The sequence below is a fragment of the Lepidochelys kempii genome, chromosome 21 (genome assembly GCF_965140285.1).
Source record: "Lepidochelys kempii isolate rLepKem1 chromosome 21, rLepKem1.hap1, whole genome shotgun sequence".
NCBI classification, from domain to species: domain Eukaryota; kingdom Metazoa; phylum Chordata; order Testudines; family Cheloniidae; genus Lepidochelys; species Lepidochelys kempii.
Genome location: NC_136400.1, coordinates 8,676,572 through 8,695,217, shown reverse-complemented (window position 1 = coordinate 8,695,217; position 18,646 = coordinate 8,676,572). Strand labels below are relative to the sequence as shown.

At 45.1% G+C, this 18,646-nt stretch overlaps 2 protein-coding genes across 2 annotated transcripts; both read right to left on the bottom strand.

Moving 5' to 3' along the window:
* Positions 1-1,294: 1,294 nt before the first annotated feature.
* On the bottom strand, positions 1,295-8,090 carry CIMAP3 (ciliary microtubule associated protein 3). Its single transcript, XM_073319678.2, has 6 exons — positions 7,988-8,090; positions 7,188-7,330; positions 6,014-6,112; positions 4,578-4,711; positions 2,206-2,323; positions 1,295-1,630 (listed from the first exon to the last, which is right to left on the bottom strand). The coding sequence occupies exons 1-6, from the start codon at positions 8,010-8,012 to the stop codon at positions 1,562-1,564; spliced, it is 588 nt and encodes a 195-aa protein (XP_073175779.2). The 5' UTR covers positions 8,013-8,090; the 3' UTR covers positions 1,295-1,561.
* A 2,055-nt stretch (positions 8,091-10,145) lies between these two features.
* LOC140901161 (acidic mammalian chitinase) lies at positions 10,146-18,067 on the bottom strand. The gene is made up of 11 exons (XM_073319497.1): positions 18,043-18,067; positions 17,118-17,147; positions 15,331-15,532; positions 14,341-14,397; positions 14,069-14,234; positions 13,031-13,155; positions 12,439-12,562; positions 12,108-12,293; positions 11,444-11,563; positions 11,180-11,321; positions 10,146-10,384 (listed from the first exon to the last, which is right to left on the bottom strand). Exons 1-11 carry the CDS (start codon positions 18,065-18,067, stop codon positions 10,146-10,148), a joined length of 1,416 nt encoding a protein of 471 aa, XP_073175598.1.
* Between the last annotated feature and the right edge of the window lie 579 nt (positions 18,068-18,646).

The window sequence follows — 18,646 nt, the reverse complement described above, 5'->3', positions numbered from 1 at the left end:
AGAGTAGCAATCCCATGAATATTGTACTGCAGCTGTTGCACAAACGAAAATGTACTGAGGTCCGTGGCTTCTGAATGAATGTATGAAAACGATATAGTGACTGGCATAATGGGACTTCCCACACCATGCACAAACATTACCTCCTTGCCCCTGATATCCTAGCATGAATTTAGATAAATTATGCCGTCAAGAAAAACTACGCATTTCTGAGGGTGTGTAATAAGAGGAAGCACAGTTACTATGAGGACTGATAATATGTTGCTTAAGAAATATCAGCAACTGCCACTAAAGCCTCTGCGTTCAGAGCTATAACCTGCCACCTTTAGCGTGACAAGGGATTACTCTTGTATTATAATGGTTTCAGAAGGTAATACAGGCTTGGCATGGAAATTATCTATCCATCGTTGGGTTTTATGCTGCTGTCCCTCATTGTAGCATCTGAGCACCTTCCCTGTAAAATCAGGATCAATAACAAAGTCTCCAATGGACTCTATGGAATTTCTGGCACTTTTCCCTGTTTGGGGTAAAAGCTCAGCTCGGGACTGGGTTTTTGTTTCTATTTTTTTCGCTAGATTTTATTAATTGCATTTGGGGAAGGCGCAGGAGGGCTTATGGCTAGAAGGGGGTATCCGCGTTGGAGGATCATTCCAGTGGTGGAGTTACTAGTTTCAAAATCCATCTATTCTTTGAGAGACTTCCAAGCATGCAAGGGAGTGGGAAGAAAGAACACAGGAAATGGATAAGCATGTGCATCTTCAACCCCTTCCTAACTCTTCCTCCCCCTCCCCCAAACACCTCCAGGTCATGAATTCCAGCTTGTATTGTAGATATGCCCTGGGGCAGCTTGCTTTTCTAGGGTCCTCCAATAAGCAGGACGTTGCTAGAATAAAAAAAACCCCAACCCCTTCTATTTTTTATTAACACTAAGCAGACTTTCTAGATCCACAGCTGATGACCTTCTGGCAGCATCTGTCTTCCATCACAATCTCTGTGAAAGAGCAACAAATGGTATGGGCCAGAACCTAAACGGCATTTAGGGGCCTAACTCCTATGGATTTCAATCTACGTGACGAGGATCCTCAGGCTTATGAGGTGAACATAAGCACCTGCTGCTGGCTGGAAATGCAGCACCAACACTGTTAGCCATGCCAAGTTTAGCCACTGGGCCTAATCCTCCACTACTTTGCTTATTCCTGCACATTCTGATTTGCTAGCCTTTTAAACCCACCTTGCACTACTGTCAATCACAGTGCAAGACCCAGCGCAGTAGAGAATCAAACCCACTAGCACCAAAAGTCAGACTTTTATTAAACTTCACCCCCACACACACTGGCCACATACACTTTGACACTGGAGCATGTTCCAAACCTGATGTGTTTTTTTTAAAAAAAAAGTGAAATGACACCAATTAAGCCCTAATGGAAACACTGGTCAGTTCTCTATGAAGCAGCCTGATTTTGGAGTCCGAGTAGCATAGGAGAACTAGTTTTACACCCCGATTCTTGGTGCAGCTAAAAACAGAATTGGAAAGGAAAAGATACACTCTGATGGGTAGAACTATTCAGCTGTAGTATAAGCTCAAGTAGGCCAATCGATTCCGATGTTTCCTGAATTCTTTATCTGTAATCAGCTAAAACAGAAATAAATATGGATGGATGTAACAGCTTTTAAAAGTAGAGCACATTGTAAAACAGCGCTGAAAGAAATAGGCAAGTTTAAGAAGCTCCAGAGTGAGTCGGGAGTGCGGTTTGAACTCTGAATCTCTATCGCTTGAGTTACAGGACTAACTCTCATTAGCTGTTAGCAGTATTAGCCTCTATGTGGATTAGCATTAGAGGGAAACATGAGACATTGCCCTAGCATATTTCCTGAGGTTCTTTATATCCTTAGACTGGAACTGTCCTGTCCTAGATAACTTACAGTTTACTGTTTCAGCCCTCTCTCCAGACCCATTCTTCATAAATTAGTCCCTGCATGCCCAACCATAACTTCATTAACAGTCATGTTTCTTTCCCATTGCTTCTAAGCCTCTTGGATTTCTAGTAATTTTCCTCTCTTTCTCTATGTACAGCATGCTGCACGGGGAGAATGACATTAGTCCCTCTGGGTAACTGTACGGTTTCCTTTGTCTGATGCCTTGATCAACCAAGTCCCATCTCAAAAGTAAACAATAACTATGTGGATACCTTTACATAAATTCCATACCTCTGTTCTTAGAGTCCTCCTCTCTAGCACTGGTACTAAAGACCAATCTGGAGACCCAAACTTCATTGGCCAGGTGATTTTCTTGTGTGGCAGCTTGTCTGCTTCATAAGTTCCAGGTCTAAAGGAAGATGAACACAAAATAGATCTAATTTCTGCAACTGATTTAGACAAGGAGTTTATACTCTGCTGATTTAGAAGTGCCACGTTGATCCACGAGGAGATGTGCATGATATGGTCTTTGGTTCATCACACTGGGATTCTAAATCTTGAGTAGTCATCACATAAAAACGGCCATACTAGGTCAGACCAAAGATCCATCTAGCTCGGTATCCTGTCTTCTGACAGTGGCCAATGCCAGGTGCTTTAGAGGGAATGAACAGAGCAGGTAATCATCAAGTGATCCATCCCCTATCGTCCACTCCCAGCTTCTGGCAAACAGAGGCTAGGGGCACCATCCCTGCCCATCCTGGCTAATAGTCATTGATGGATCTATCCTCCATTAATTTATCTAGTTCTTTTTTGAACCTTGTTATAGTCTCGGCCTTAACAACATCCTCTGGCAACGAGTTCCACAGGTTGACTGTGTGTTGTGTGGAAAAAATACTTCCTTTTTGTTTTTTTAAACCTTCTGCCTATTAATTTGATGACCCCTAGTTCTTCTGTTATGAGGAGTCAATAACACTTCCTTATTTACTTTCTCCACACCAATCATGATATTATAGACCCCTATCATATCCCCCCTTAGTCGTCTCTTTTCCAAGCTGAAAAGTCCCAGTCTTATTAATCTCTCCTCATACGGAAGCCGTTCCATACCCCTAATGATTTTTGTCGCCTTTTTTGGAACCTTTTCCAATTCCAATATATCATTTTTGAGATGCACACAGTATTCAAGATGTGGGCGTCCTATGGATTTATATGGAGGCAGTAGGATATTTTCTGTATCCCTTTCTTAATGATTCCCAACATTCTGTTCACTGTTTTGACTGCTGCTGCACATGGAGTGGATGTTTTCAGAGAACTCTCCACAATGACTCCAAGATCTCTTTCTTGAGTGGTAACAGCTAATGTAGACCCCATCATGTTATATGTATAGTTAGGATTATGTTTTCCAATGTGCATGACTTTGCATTTATCAACATTGAATTTCATCTGCCACTTTGATGCCCAGTCACCCAGTTTTGAGAGATCCCTTTGTAGCTCTTTGCAGTCTGCCCGGGACTTAACTATCTTGAGTAGTTTTGTATCATCTGCAAATTTTGCCACCTCACTGTTTCTCCCTTTTTCCAGATCATTTATGAAATCGATTAGGCACTGCTATTGGGGCAGTCCCTGGTTACATCTCTCCTCTCTGTATTTGATCCAGTCCTTCAGACTCAGGGTATGCTGCAAACATATCAAAAGATTGAAAAAAAATGAGATCCCTGCAACAAATTCATAGTGGAGAGAGGTTCATGGATGCTGATTTCTAAAGGCATGCTTCTAAACATGCTATGTGAAAAGGAGATCTGTAAAACAGACAACATAGTCTCTCTTTTTTGCTGTGAATATTTCTTGTCTTACTATGATCTAAATAATCAAAACAACAGAAATCAGACTGTTACACTACAGATTGTGACTACAAACCACAAAAGCTGACTTTGTCCACTAAAATATATCTATGCAATAGTAGCTTTCACTTTAATCTTTTTCTGTTGCATAATGTTTCTGTTTCCAGAAGTATTTTTTGGAGATCACCATAACCTTGCTATTTTTTTCCAGTCTGTTGGTGAATATGGGGCAGTTTTTTAATGTTCATGAAAATGAAGAGCTTAAGACACTAACTGGAGCCCGATGTAGGGCAGCACTGATGCTGTGCAATTTCCTCTGTCATGCTCAATCAATGGGCTTTAACGCTAACATGTTTAGCGCCCTTGCTATTGGAGCCCTGAGCTTATCTTGAGTGGAGATTCCGTTTCACTGAATTGTGCCAAAAGATTTCCTGGTTTTGTGCTGTGGTTAAATTGAAATTTACATTCTATTTTATGAAAGCAGGATTTTGGACCTCATCCTCCACTTGTGTTAGTGACATCTTAAGTGATCACAATGTGGCATGTGTGGTAGATTCCCATCTGAAGATCGATTTTGTGCTTTTTTTGGAGCCATTTGCTTCTATCGATAAATCTGGCTGAAATTTACCCTGTCTTGGCAACATTGGAACCTCGGGGTGTAGGGTGTCTTTATACACTCCAGGTGAGATTTTCAAGGTACACAACACAGGGCAGTTAGGGCACGCAGTTGCCTACCTCCCATTTGTGCCTTTGCAATCCTATCCCTTAATGCCTAGGCTGGCTTTTACCTTGCTGCTAAAGGAGTGAGAAACAGATTTATAGTACCCAGGGAAAAACTCTCTATCCAGAGCCTTCTGCGGAAATCGTGATGACTTGACAGAAAATGGGGCGTAGGTAGGCTGGAACTTCCGGTCTTTGACCCATGCTGATTGGTGTGTTCCAGGACCAGGGGTGACGGTCTATTTATCAGGCAGCAGATTAAAAAAGAAAAGAAAAGAAGTTAGCACTGGGGGCCTGATGCTCATTTACAGTCTAGCTGCTCTCACCATGTCAAGGGGCCTTAAAGTGCTTGCAAATGTAAATGTACGCACGCTGCCAAAGCAGTGTAAAGTGGTTGGAGTGTAAATAAGAATCAGGACAGGACAGGACCCATATATTTTAGGAAGTCTGTAATTCTGTTCTGTTTTTGGATTGCTAGAGATGCTTTGGCCGAAAAGCACAAACCTTAAAGCTGGGCAGTTTTCTTGGTGGCGTCTATGAAACTTTCCTACTAATCTTATATCGGTATGTGCCCTATCACTCCTAAAATTATTATCTTCTGGGAGCAATGAAGGGATCTGCAGGTATGTAGGGTATTTCTGTGGAAACCTGCAATTACCGAGCTTCCAAAGTTTGGTCTGTGTTTGTCCCTTTAACTGATTCAATCTATTTCTGAAGTGCCCATCATCATTGTATCTAGACACCATCTATAATTCATAAACAACATCTATTTCTGATAAACATCCTCTTGGCTGAGGAAGGTAAGAACAAAGAGCTACTTCAGCAGGTTAAGAAGTTCATGCAATGAAGGTGACAGAAGGATTCCTTGTATTTGGTTACTTTATCAGCCGTAGAGGGGATAGTTGAATACTTTCCTCACGCTTCAGCATATCAGAGTAATCTCTAATGAAATATATATATATATATATATATATATATATATATATGCAACTGAGGGAGAAATTCAGCACTGGGCAGAGGATCAGCATAAGATCCATCCATTGCTTAATTTCTGTTTCTTAGGTGGAATTTAAGTGGTGCATTGAGCTAGCCTTCAGCACAAGGGTGAATTTCACCCAGAGTGAATAAATTTCTAAACTAGCAATCCTTGTAGAACTATCTTATTTTTATAGAGTTGTGACTAGTAAATGAAAAAGTATTTTTCCCCCAAAAAAATTCAGAGTAAGACTCCTTTTAGGTTTGTGTGAACCAGAGATCAGAATTGCCAAAGAGCTCAGCACCCAATGTGCACCAGGCATGTTCAGTCATTCTGAAATTTGGGCCACTTATTTAGGTGCTTAAATGGATGGAGGGATACTTTGGAAAATCTGGCCCTACCTGCTTAATTCTGTCATCAAATATCTGCAGTAGCCAGCAAAGTGAATGGAAATTTGGCATACATATCACAAGCACTTGTGATGGAATTACAGTGCATTTATTTTTTTAACCACCCACAGGAACACGCAGCAGCCTTGACGCACAGTAGAGTGTGCTTTCCTTACCTTGCAGTCTGGTGGGAAACGTAGGCATGTTCTTGCTCCCAGTACATAACCTTTGAGGCTCTCTGGTTTATGAGTCAAGGCATATATCATGCTACTCCTCTGTATGTAAAAAGCAGAAGCATGTTTAGTGCCAGTTACGATGTCATTCACGTCAGTTTATGGTTTAATGCATTTGAGCAGCTAGAGACCAACCTGTTGTTAAAGTCTCTTAACTCAAGAAAAGGCCTTTTTTCAATTGTCACTGTCACAGGTGGGATGGTCTTGTGATTAAAGCAGGAGCCAGGGAATCAGATGTGGATTCAATTCCTGGCTGTGTCACAGCCTCTGTGTATGATTCAGGGAAAGTCACTTAATTCTCTCTCTGCCTCAGCTGGAAAATGAGGGATAATAATGCCTTCTTTTGTTTCTATTGGGTACAATTCAAAATGGGACTCAGGAGTCTACCCCGTTTATGTGCTCTTGAAAAAAATTCCCCTTGTCTCTAAAGACAAAAAGAAAAAAAGTACTTGTGGCCCCTTAGAGACTAACCAATTTATTTGAGCATGAGCTTTCGTGAGCTACAGCTCACTTCATCGGATGCATACCATGGATACTGCAGCAGACTTTATATACACACAGAGATCATGAGACAATACCTCCTCCCACCCCACTGTCCTGCTGGTAATAGCTTATCTAAAGTGATCATCAAGTTGGGCCATTTCCAGCACAAATCCAGGTTTTCTCACCCTCCACCCCCCCCACCACACACAAACTCACTCTCCTGCTGGTAATAGCCCATCCAAAGTGACCAACTTGATGATCACTTTAGATAAGCTATTACCAGCAGGACAGTGGGGTGGGAGGAGGTATTGTCTCATGATCTCTGTGTGTATATAAAGTCTGCTGCAGTATCCACGGTATGCATCCGATGAAGTGAGCTGTAGCTCACGAAAGCTCATGCTCAAATAAATTGGTTAGTCTCTAAGGTGCCCCAAGTACTCCTTTTCTTTTTGTGAATACAGCCTAACACGGCTGTTACTCTGAAACCTCTCTAAAGACAGTTTTCCAAGGCGGGGACTGTCTCATTGAATACATTAAATACCCCAGGCCAGGTGAGACTCAATCTTGGTTGGCGACACAAACTGGCTCTTCATCCTACTACCCTGGGATGGGAGCTCTACTGCAGAAGACTCACCTCTTCAGTGTGGTAAGTCCCGGGCCCACGACAGGGGTCCCCAAGGATGGGGACCAGCTGGTTCCCGAGTCTGTCTGGGGCATGGTGAAAGGGGAACATTTTCCTGGCTTGACATGATCCAAACGAGTTTCGCTTCTGCACCGCTACAGATGCAGGAAAGAAGGGGATGGAGTTAGAACAAGCACGTGGCGACCTGGCGCCCCCCCCCGCGTGGGGTGTGATTTAGCCACAGGCGGTGGCTCTGCTCAGCATCACCTGGGGAGCCCCCGGGGGGGGGCCCTGGCCGGACATGGGCGAGGGATCCCCCCCCCCCGCAGGTGCCTGGGCTCGGTGCGGGCGGGGAAGCCCCTTCCTCCCCCCCGAGGTGCCCGGGCCGGAGGCTGGCGGGGGTAGGGGACCCCCCCACCCCGGGAGGTGCCCCGGCCGGAGGCGGATGGGGGACCCCCCCACCCCGGGAGGTGCCCGGGCCGGAGGCGGATGGGGGACCCCCCCACCCCGGGAGGTGCCCGGGCCGGAGGCGGATGGGGGACCCCCCCACCCCGGGAGGTGCCCGGGCCGGAGGCGGATGGGGGACCCCCCCACCCCGGGAGGTGCCCGGGCCGGAGGCGGATGGGGGAGGCCCCCCCCCCCCGGAGGTGCCCGGGCCGGAGGCGGATGGGGGAGGCCCCCCCCCCCCGGGAGGTGCCCGGGCCGGAGGCGGATGGGGGAGGCCCCCCCCCCCCGGGAGGTGCCCGGGCCGGAGGCGGATGGGGGAGCCCCCCACCCCGGGAGGTGCCCGGGCTGGGCGCGGCTCCGCTCACCGGTCAGCTCCCACTCCCAGATCATGCCGCCGGCCCGTGTGTACGGCCCGTTGCCATGGCCACGGGAGGGGGCGGGGACTCCCGGGCTCCCCGACCGGCTGCGGCCGCGCCCGCGCCCCCCGGGCTGCTCCGCGCTCCTGCCCGCGGGCGCCCAGCGCCGGGCTGCGGCCCCGCGGGGGCGCCCACTGGCCGCGGCGCCCTGCCCGCCGCAGAGCCGCCCTGCCGGGGCGCACCGCGCAGAGCAGCGATTTGCCGGCGGAGCCAAAAGACACCGGGGCACCGCGGGTGCGGGCTCTGAGCCCGGGCAAGGCTGTTTTGTGGCGGTCCTTCCGCGGACTGGCTCGCTGCGCTGGTCTCCTGCTCGCAGTGAGGCTGGAGGTGGCGGGCGGCTGCTCCGACCTGACCCATTCCTATCCCCTGGCCCCAGCCTGCAGGGTTGGGCCGAGGTTACCCAGCGAAAAGGTGTCAGCGGAGCAGCCCTGTTAGTCTGTGTCCGCACAAAGAAAAGGAGGCCCCGGGTGCATCCCATGAAGTGAGCTGTAGCTCAGGAAAGCTGGTGCTCAAATAAATTGGTTCCTCTCTAAGGTGCCACAAGTCCTCCTGTTCCTCTAGCAAAAGGGGACTCTCAGTAATAATATGCATCCAAGCCACAGAATATTCAGATGAGAAATACCACAGGGGGCCAGATCCTATCAGCACCCCGCCTTGTTTAAAAGCAGGGGTGCTGGAATAATGTGTAAAGTGGGGGGGGGGGGAGGAGGAGGGTGCTGAGAGCCATTGAACCAAACTGTAAACCCTGTGTATGATGGAAATCACTTCAGGCCAGGGGGTGCAGCACCTATGTTTAAAAGCATCCCTATCCTACAGCCTCACGCCCTGGCGCACACACTGTTTTAGATGCTTTCTAGATAGATGTCTTATAACTGGCAGTAGTTAGGCAGCTGGCATGCTAAGACCACTGCCTATCATTCCAACCAATATTGTCTCATTGTTTCCCCCATCTGGCTTTGTCTCAAGCTGCTGTCTCTTGTTTTATTAGATGGTCCTCTCTCAGGTGGTGGTGGTGGGGGGGTGTGGTGGCAAGAATCGTCTTTTGGTTCTGTGTTTGTACAGCACCTAGCACAATGGGGTCCCAGTCTATGCCCAGGGGTCCTAGGTGCTATCACAATACAAAAATAATGATAAAAACAGAGCAGAATAGAATAGCAACATCTCCAGCATGTCTTTTTTTTCCAAAGCACCAAACTAAATCTCAATTCTTTCAAATTTCTCATATTTTCCCCTCCCCCATGCTTAAAAATCAGTCTTAGTCTGGGTTAACTCTGCCAGCATTTTATTTCTTATCTCACCTAAGTTTGAGGCAGTAGGAGCTGCTGTCATGGCTGTCAAAATGTACAGTTGGCATGAGTGGGCAGAATGCTGGATTTGGCTCCTTTTGGGAGGATTTCTTCACTTGACTTATTGGCCAGAAATTTCCCTCTGTTGTTAATTTGGGTGCTGCTCCATTGCTGGGAGCAACTATAGGAGTGCTAGACAAGACTCTCGCAGCTTCTGGTGTTTTTACTGTTGTGTTTCATTCTGCTCAGCAAAGGTCTAGCTGACGGTGTGATAAAAACAGTTTTAAATGGCACATTTCACACTTTGGGACACATGCATTTTTCCTTGAGCACAATATTGGTTGGTTAGTGATTAAGTCTTTGGTTTGGTATTTAGGAGCTCATTCCTGACTTTGCTATAGACCACCCTGTGTGACCTTGGGCATGTCAGTCTGTCTCTCTAAGCTCCCCAAAATGGGGATAATAAACCTTCCTTTACCTTGTCTTGTGTGCTTGTGTGTCAACTGTAAACTCTTTGGGGGCAGGGACTGTCTCTTATTGTGTGCATGTACAGTGCCTACCAACACAGGGCCCCGATCTCAGTTGGTGATCCTTTAATACAAAGAATAAAATTTCTGTGCCCAGGGGCAAATTAAAAATGACACATTATCTAAAAATAAATCTAAAACAATAAAAAGTGATGCTGAAGTCACTGTCCAGTAAAACAGATAAACACATGAGGGCTTTTGCTACAGGCTTTTATTTCAGAATTTTGGTGTTTCAGTGATATGCATAAAGCTATAGGGAATTTGGATCAAATTCATCTGCTTGGAGATCCTGGTTTATGCCCAATTGCAGCAGCTGCAGCTCGTATCAAAGACCAGGCCAGTTTGGCAATGCTGCTCATAGGTGATACCATTCAGACAGTGCCAGAAAGCATTCCTGTTGTTGGCAACAGGGTAGAGGCCATTGGCTTTGCCAACACAGAACCCACTGCCACTACCAGAGCTTCCACTTCCACTTCCTCCGCTACTGGGAGCCGCTGTGATTGGAGAAATGGGCTGAGCAGGAGCGGTGCAGCCTGAAGCAGAAAATGATGTACAGATCGGTCTATAACAATCCATTATTTTATAACATGCCCAATCACTCTAGTATCTGACCATGGTTATTAGATGCAGTGCTTAGAAGCAGGCAATACCATGCACAGTCTGCTGTCTTTGAGAGGGACAGGCCCCCCCCCCCGTGCGCTGGCTGAGCCTCATGATGACTGCATCAAACACTGGAAGAAGAAGGATCTGATTCAATTCCCACTGACAGCCATGGGAATCTTTTCATTGGCGTAAGCAGGTTTTGGATTGGGTGATCAGTGGGTACCTCCTTGATGGATTCAGAGGTTCAGACTCACCTCTGTTGTAAACCTGTTGCACGCAGTGGAAATTACTGGGCAATCAGGGCCCAGAAACGTAAAATAATCAAGCTTCAAGTAAAAGGAGATTGATCTCCAAGGGGATCCACTAGAGCAGCTGTTAATTTTTTCCAGAACACAGATCTTTAAAGGGCTCTGCCAGATGGCAGGGGCATCTATAAACTAGCTCAAGCTAGGTTAGCAACAGCCGGGAGTCCCCTTAGTAAACCAGTTCGTTTGAATCCCAGCAAATCTGGTCTCTCTAAAGAGCCGTGCTTTGACTGGAAGGTGGGATGGGGAGTCACAAAAGGAGAATTTAATGGAAGGTGAATTGTAGGCGGGGATATAAAATTGCTTCTTTTGAGAGGGTGTAGCTCAGCATTATATACACCAGTGGGCGTATTCAAATTCTCATGTACATCTGAGGAAAGGGTGCTAATTCTGGGAGCCTGTCCTGCTGGAGTCACTCACTTGTGCTCTGCAGTCCAAGAGCATTCTTCAGGGTGCTGATCAAGGGGAATTTGCCCTGGTTGCAGAACGTGCCAGTGAAGTCATCCAGGTCAATTGTCCATACCATAGCACCGCCAAAGTTGTTCTTCATTAACCACTGTGCCTGTTAAGGGCCAGGAAAGAAGCCAAGATCAGTCCAAAGCCCACAAAAAAGAGACTCAAGGAACTACAGTGATGCAGAATGGGATCCCACTGGTTTTGATAGGTCAGAGGGTCCCATCGTACCTTGATGTTGAAGCTCTTGATGTTGTCGTATCCCACCCACTCAGTGCTTTGGTATGCGTACGGGACATTTTGAGGGGTATCCCACACTTGAGTGGCTCCATTCTTCAGGAAGGTGCAGATCTAAAAACAGGGGGGTGAAACAAAACAAAATCTTCCATCACTGCTGCAACCAGATAGCCAATGGACAGAAAACGGAACAGCAGTTTTGAAGCAACAACTCTTGTACAAAACAGATTCACTTGTTTTCATCTCATACTTTATGGGTGGCCCTTGTGGGCTCCTATACTCGGGTGCCTGTTCTCTAGCACATAGTAGACAGATGTCAGCTTTTTATTGTCAGTCACTGAGGAGCTAAGCTATGAAATTTAAATTCTTGTTTCATACTCTGCTTTCAGAGGTCTGGGGCGTATGGTTCCTGAGTTTTGGTTTGGGCCTAATTCTAGCACTAACTAAGCAGAAAGAGGAAAAACAGTTAATCCATGATGGGGGTTGATTAAGTATTCATTAATATTAGATGTCACAATTGCTTTTCTGTATACTCAGTTACAATTATTCCGATAGAAGTATTTATACTCTGATTTATATGCATTGTGATGGCCTGAGATTGTTTTAACAAGCAGATATTTTTGTTCACTTGTGCACTGCAACTACATAGCCCACAAACCTCATAGTAAGCCCAGAACCCAGACTGTTTTGTGTAAGGTCCAGCAGGCCCCGGTCCTGAGGTTGGAGCGCCGACAGCAGTGTTGGATGGATTGCTCAGGATGAAGGTGTGTCCATAGGTTGGGAATCCAACAATAAGCTTCTCAGCTGGGGCACCGTTGTTCTTCCAGTAATTCATGGCATCGTCCTATAAAAACAGTCAGTGAGTTACAGACTCTGGATCACAAGTGGCAGGTAAATTCTTCCATCACTGCAGTTTTCAAGGATCAGTTCTTTGTTCTTAATTTCCTATCATTATAGGCCTTAAAGGATCTTGGTCAAGATATACTTACAATATTGAGATAGATATTGCTGCCAGTGTCAGTGGGGCCTTGAAACAGGGGGCTGTTCTCTCCAGTGTATCCCTCCCAAGAGCCATGGAAGTCGTAGGTCATCACGTGAAAGTAGTCCAGATACCTGAGGAGATAAAATTACCTTCGCTATTGTCTTCATCTCGGAATGGTTCATTTCCTCATCAACAGTGGCTTTTCAAAGCCTAATCAGAAGCAGTGATATAAACAGCCCTTGTATTTTTAGTGTCTACTTTAAAGAATCTCTGTAGATAAAGGATGGATTCTGCTTTAAGTGCCAAAAGTTCACTACAGATGCTAAATTTTTCAAACTTCAGTGGCTCAAGTCAAGCACCTAAATCCATATTGGTCTGAGTTTTCAGAGGGGCCGAGCCCCAGAGCTCCCATAAGTTTTAGTGAGTGCCCAGCACCTTTGAAAATCAGGGCTTTCTTTATTTAGGTGCCTAATTTGGCAGCCAGGCTTGAGGCTTTTGAACATGAAGCTGGTTTTCACAGTGAAATATATTCATTGTCTCGAATGTGGCCTGTGCTTTAAGCGAGGGATGAAGAGTATATCTGAAAGCATGGTACTCACTGGCCGAGCTGAGGAATCTGGTAGCCTGACTCAATGTTAGAGAGCCCTGCAGCCACAGCAGCGGTGACCAGGAGCCTGGGTTTGTTAACCTGTTTGGCTTCCTGCTCGAAGGCTTCTAGCATTTCCTAAGGCAGATTAAAAAACAACAACCCATAATTGGTTAGGAGCAGCAACACTGAACACTGGTCGCCCTTGATGTGCACCTGGTAAATTAGAAATGGCCCCATTCCCTCCTTGAGAATTCTTACTGCAATGAGTAGGGCCATTAGACTGCTCGGTTTTGTCCACCCATGTTTTGTTAATTCTGTCTGGCAATGTGAAGAAGACGGGTAACATTTTCAAAAGCATCTAAGTGAGTTAGGCTCCTAAGTGCCAATTTCAAAAGTGACTTAGGCACTTCAGAGCCCAAGTCCCATTGATTTTTCAATGACGTTGAGACTCCTAAGGGAAGATTTTCAAAGGCACTTAGGCACCTAAAGATGCAGATAGTTGACTGGTCAGATTTTCAAAAGCACCTAAGTGGGTTAGGTGCATAATTCCCATTTAAATTAAGAGGAGTTAGGTGTCCAGTGTGCTCATGCATTTCTGAAAATTACACTAGGTACCTGTCTGAATTTTTACACACCTAGATACTTTTGAAAATTTGGGTCTAAGTGTTTAAGTCACTTTTGAAAATCGGGCTTTAGCTTCTAAGTCACTTACACACTTTTGAAATTTTCACCCCCGTCCTTAATATTCATCAGCTGTGAAATTACAAGTACTAAGGGCTCTTCCATATGATCATAAACCTACAGCTGATTTATGGTCAGATCCGCCATTCTTATCTATGCTATAGAATCCCATGGAGATTTGCTGAGCTGAATACTAATTAATGAATAAATAATTCTGCTAATATCACCAGTATTTTGGTATCCTATATGCGTTTACGTTTTACATGCATCTCTGGAGCATTTGTAGTGCATTGTACAAACAATGTGACTTTTTTTCTTCTTCTTACTGAGGTTTCTGTCAGCACCGAGGAGCTGGCTTCCTCCTTACCTGAACAAGGACGGTGAAGAGGCTCTTATCCTGAGCTGGGCTGCCTCTGGAGCCAGGGTATTCCCAGTCAAAGTCTAGCCCATCAAATTCATACTGGCGCAGGAATGTGATGACAGAGCTGATGAAGGTCTGGCGAGTCTCGGGAGTGGAAACCATCGCAGCAAATCTAGGGAGAAAAAAGGGGAAGGGAGTCAGGTTGTTGCCTCACTCACTCCCTCAAATGTTCAAAATACCAGGATGCAGTCAGAGAGAAAGGGATGGGTTGGACTTACGGAGCTGTTCCAAAATTCCATCCTCCGATAGCCAAGAGGGTCTTCAGCTGTCCGTTCCTACAAAGATTGAGATGGGGGCGGGGAGGTATGAATAAAGAACAAATGGAGGAATTCTGGTTTGGTATGTCCCACTGTATTGTAATTGCTGTCCTGAGATAGAAGAGAGACTAGTGTGCTCTGAGATTCGTTGTGTTGCCTTGCCTTGCTCAGTAATACTTAGCTCTTTATAGAGGTTCTTTTATAGCCATAGAGATTAACACACTTTACAGAGGGATAAGCATCTCATTATCCCTGTTTTACAGATGGGGGAACTGAGGCAAAGAGAGTAGAAGTGACTTGCCCAAGGTCATACAGCACGTTAGTGGCAGAGCCAGGAAAGGACCCCAGATCTGATTCCTATCCACCGTGTCATATTTCACCCCTAAGTGAGCCTTAGAAATTGATAGGCCATCTCCCAATTGATCACTCATTGGTGAAATTAGCTCAGTTTGATTTAGATATGTATTTAATGGGAACATATTATATATAATATACATAAATAGAATATACACTTGGGTATATTGCTTTAAGTTCCCAGAAATCTATTTTGGATATAGGATCATAGTAACTGAAGGTAAATAATGATCTAGACATGGATTCTCTTGAGCTGCTGTACCATCTCCCTCTACAACAATACCTCAAATCTTCAAGGGTGGTTACTATGGTGTTTTGGGACTATGCCTAGCACTTTAGAGCAACCAAAGAAGACACTGTCTCTAGGTTTCACGCTGAGCCCAGTGCAGGCTGGTCAGGACTTTGGGAGCTCAGCCAGCACTGTGCAGATGCCCCTGCAATGCAGACATGATCCATAAAGCTAGCAGTCATGTGTGCTTCACTCTGAAGTCTCAGTGCCTTGTTCATAATAATGCAGAGGTTTTTAAGGATCTAGTACGTACAGTCAGGTGTTAATGCACAAATCTATCTTTAGTCTCTTGTCATTGGGTTACTCACTGGTTTTTCAAACCATTGAAGGATTTGTAGAGAGTCAGGTCGTTCCATTCGATGGTAGTGATCTGATTGTTCTTCATGCCCGCAAAGGCATAGATCAGATGAGTACAGAGGCATGGGTCGATGTTATCAGGCATGAAGCGCCCAAGGCCTGGTCTGTACTGGGCCCAGTTGGTGAAGTAGCATGTCAGCAGATAGGCAGAACCTGTTTTTGGCCAAGAGGAGGGGGAGATGGTACAGGGATATTTGTTATAATAAACTACGCCGGTTCATGAAAATGAAGCATGGCCACAGATAGGACTCTTTCTGGCTACACCAAGGGGACCTCAGAGTAGAGATGATGAGGAGGAGCATTCTAATCCTTTAAGACCCAACTCTGAAAACACTTACTACCGGACATGGTGCTTGCTGCTTTGAGGTCGTTTCAGTAAAGTCAATGCCGACAAAATAAACCCTCAGGAAAAATGCAGCACTTTTGCACAGTGTAGAAACATAGGAATAGAAGACAAGGAAGGCTGCTGCATAGCTTCTTCAAACTCCCCCATTTAGGTCTGGTACCAGTGTCTGTGGATCCACAATTCATAAAATGTAGAAGGTAGGAATGAGCCCATGAATGTCCGGTTAATGTCTTGATGATATAATCCAGATCCTGATTTGATCCACTGAGGATACTAATGATGGAAGCAACCAAGCTACTAATGGCAAGGTTGGATAACATTGCTAATTATGGCAGGCAAACAGTATTATTTGAATTCTTAGGCATCGGTCTCTTCTATTAATATGAGAGCTGATAGAAAAGGAGGGAATTAAAAAAACAAACCCTGTTTTTCCCCTTTATTCAAATCTGAACATTTATCATTTTGAAAAGTCAACATTTTCAATTTCAAAAAGTGTCACCAGCTGTTTGGGTGATTTAAAAAAAACCAAAACCCAAAAACAAGACTTCAAAATTTCAATCAGCTCTAGTCAATATCAACTATGGGCCCAATTCTCCACACACTCACAAGGGTGTAAATCAGGAGTGATGCCACTGAAGTCAATCGCATTACACTATTAGTAAAACCAGTGTAAGTGACAGGAGAATTGGAGCCTGTCAATTTTATGTGGATTTTATACCTTTTACCTTTAAAACAACAGAACAGCTCATCAGTTTTGTCTGGCAGAGAAGGAAAATGGAGCTTGGTCACTGATTGAATGTGATGGCTTAATGCACTGTTCTGAGTGCACTGATTAAATTATGAACGCCACGCATTTGAATTTTGGGCTCTCCTTAAAGCCCATCTTGCTCCTCATACAATGTAGGTCTGTAAGGAACCAAGGGATGGGTTATATCTAAGAGTTTATGTTTATCTTATGCTTTCCTGTTTTCCTATACTTGCCATTGTGGATGAGCTCTCCTAAGAACACAAGCACGGCCAGACTGGGTCAGGCCCATGGTCCATCTAGACCAGTATCCTGTCTTCTGACAGTGGCCAGTGCTAGGTGCCCCAGAGGGAATGAACAGAGCAGATAATCATCAAGTGATGCACCCCTGTTGCCCATTCCCAGCTTCACAGAATTGTTTATTCACCATGCTCTATGTATCTCTATCTGTTCGACTGCTATCTCCTGTAGAGGGGCTATGTGAGTGGGATGTAGATGGGACGTCATTGTTTTGTTTGGATCCATTTTAAATGCGCCTCAGACATTGCAAATAGCTATATAGGGCTTCATTCATGGGTGGGACACAATACAAGTAAGATATGGCAAATATCAAAGAAAGAACAAAGTCATTTAAGAAAAATACTCACCCAGCTGAGCATTCAGCAAAAGTGTTAGACCTGTCAAGAAAAGCAAAAGTAAAGAGACTATCGGAATAAAATGCAAAATGCACAAACAGTTCACAAGCCTAGGGCTCAAATACCTCCCATCAATTCTAGTCATAAGATGCCATATTGCACTCATGAATAAGACCTTCCCAAGGACGTACCTTGCAAACAAGTGGTCAAATCCTGCCCATGAATAAGTGATATCAATGGAAGTTGTAGATATTCAGGGATTGAATTTAGCATACATCATTCATGGAAGATTCAGTCAAATACTGTAGCTGTATTTATCAAGAAGGTCAGATAATTGACCGATAAGTCCTGAGGATAGGAATGATCACATATCATATCTCAGGCTGTTAAACTGATGCCATAGGAGGTCAGGAAGGAATTTTCCACCCTATGCACAGCATTGCACAATTGGTTGGTGCATCATTGGGAAGTTCTTTGACCTTCTTCCAAGCACAGGCATTGTCCACTGCTATGGGCAAAGCACTAGTCTAGATGAGTGGTTTTCAACCCTTTTTCATTTGCGGACCCCTAAACAATTTTGAATGGAGGTGAGGACACCTTTGGAAATCTTAGACATAGTCTTTGGACCACAGATTGAAAACCACTGTTAGAAGATAATGACAACCTTTTGTGGACCCCTTAGACACAGTCTGCGAACCCCCAGAGATCCATGGACCACAGGTTGAAAACCACTGGTCTAGCTGGACCAAATGGCTTGATTTAGTACGGTGAATCTGATCTTCAGCACATGCTCCAATGCAGCACAAAATGAGTGCTCCGTAAGGACCTACTGATGTGCTACGTCTCTTTGCAGTTGCAGCTTAAAGTGACCAAGAATAGAGCTGCACAGTTCTTGTGAAAAATATGCACCAATATAAAATAATACGCATGGACTTACTGGTGAGGAGGATCAGCTTGGCCATGATTTACTTCTGTACTGATCCAATGACGTTTCTCTCGTTCTTTTATACCATGTAGCCTCCTTCTTTATCACACAGTCACCTTGTCACCAAACAGACACAAACGATGCGGTATCTAACAGAGTTTAATGGTTAGCTAATGGATAAATCAACAAAACTTTCCAACCTTCCTTTGTAATAAAATAGATTCCAATTTTCTAGGTAACCTATCTTGTGTAATAGTCCTGCCAATGTGGAAAGGGCAGGCCTAAGGAGATATAAAAGATAAACATGCATTTTCCAATGTGCTGGTTCTTATACTATTTTAATGTCCCTAATGAAAATGTATTGTAATGTATTATTTGCAATGCAAATAACCTTTTAATAGGTTTGTTGAATGTTACTTGATCAGTGGTTCCCAAACTTGTTCCGCCGCTTGTCCAGAGAAAGCCCCTGCCGCGTCCACAGGTTCGGCTGATCGCAGCTCCCCCTGGCCGCAGTTTGCTTCTCCAGGCCACTGCGGGCTGTGGGAAGCAGCGGCCAGTACGTCCCTCGGCCTGTGCTGCTCCCATTGGCCTGGAGCAGCGAACCGCGGCCACTGGG

Coding starts and splice junctions, on each gene's coding strand:
- CIMAP3 (XM_073319678.2), bottom strand. CDS start 8,012: ATGATCTGGGAGTGGGAGCTGACCG. Junction 2,324..4,577: donor GATAGAGAGTTTTTCCCTGG/GTACTATAAATC, acceptor ATCTTCCTTTAG/ACCTGGAACTTATGAAGCAG. Junction 1,631..2,205: donor GGAGGACTCTAAGAACAGAG/GTATGGAATTTA, acceptor TTTCTGTTTTAG/CTGATTACAGATAAAGAATT.
- LOC140901161 (XM_073319497.1), bottom strand. CDS start 18,067: ATGGCCAAGCTGATCCTCCTCACCA. Junction 15,533..17,117: donor TTTGCTGAATGCTCAGCTGG/GTGAGTATTTTT, acceptor GGCCAAAAACAG/GTTCTGCCTATCTGCTGACA. Junction 12,563..13,030: donor CAGATTCCTCAGCTCGGCCA/GTGAGTACCATG, acceptor TTATCTCCTCAG/GTATCTGGACTACTTTCACG.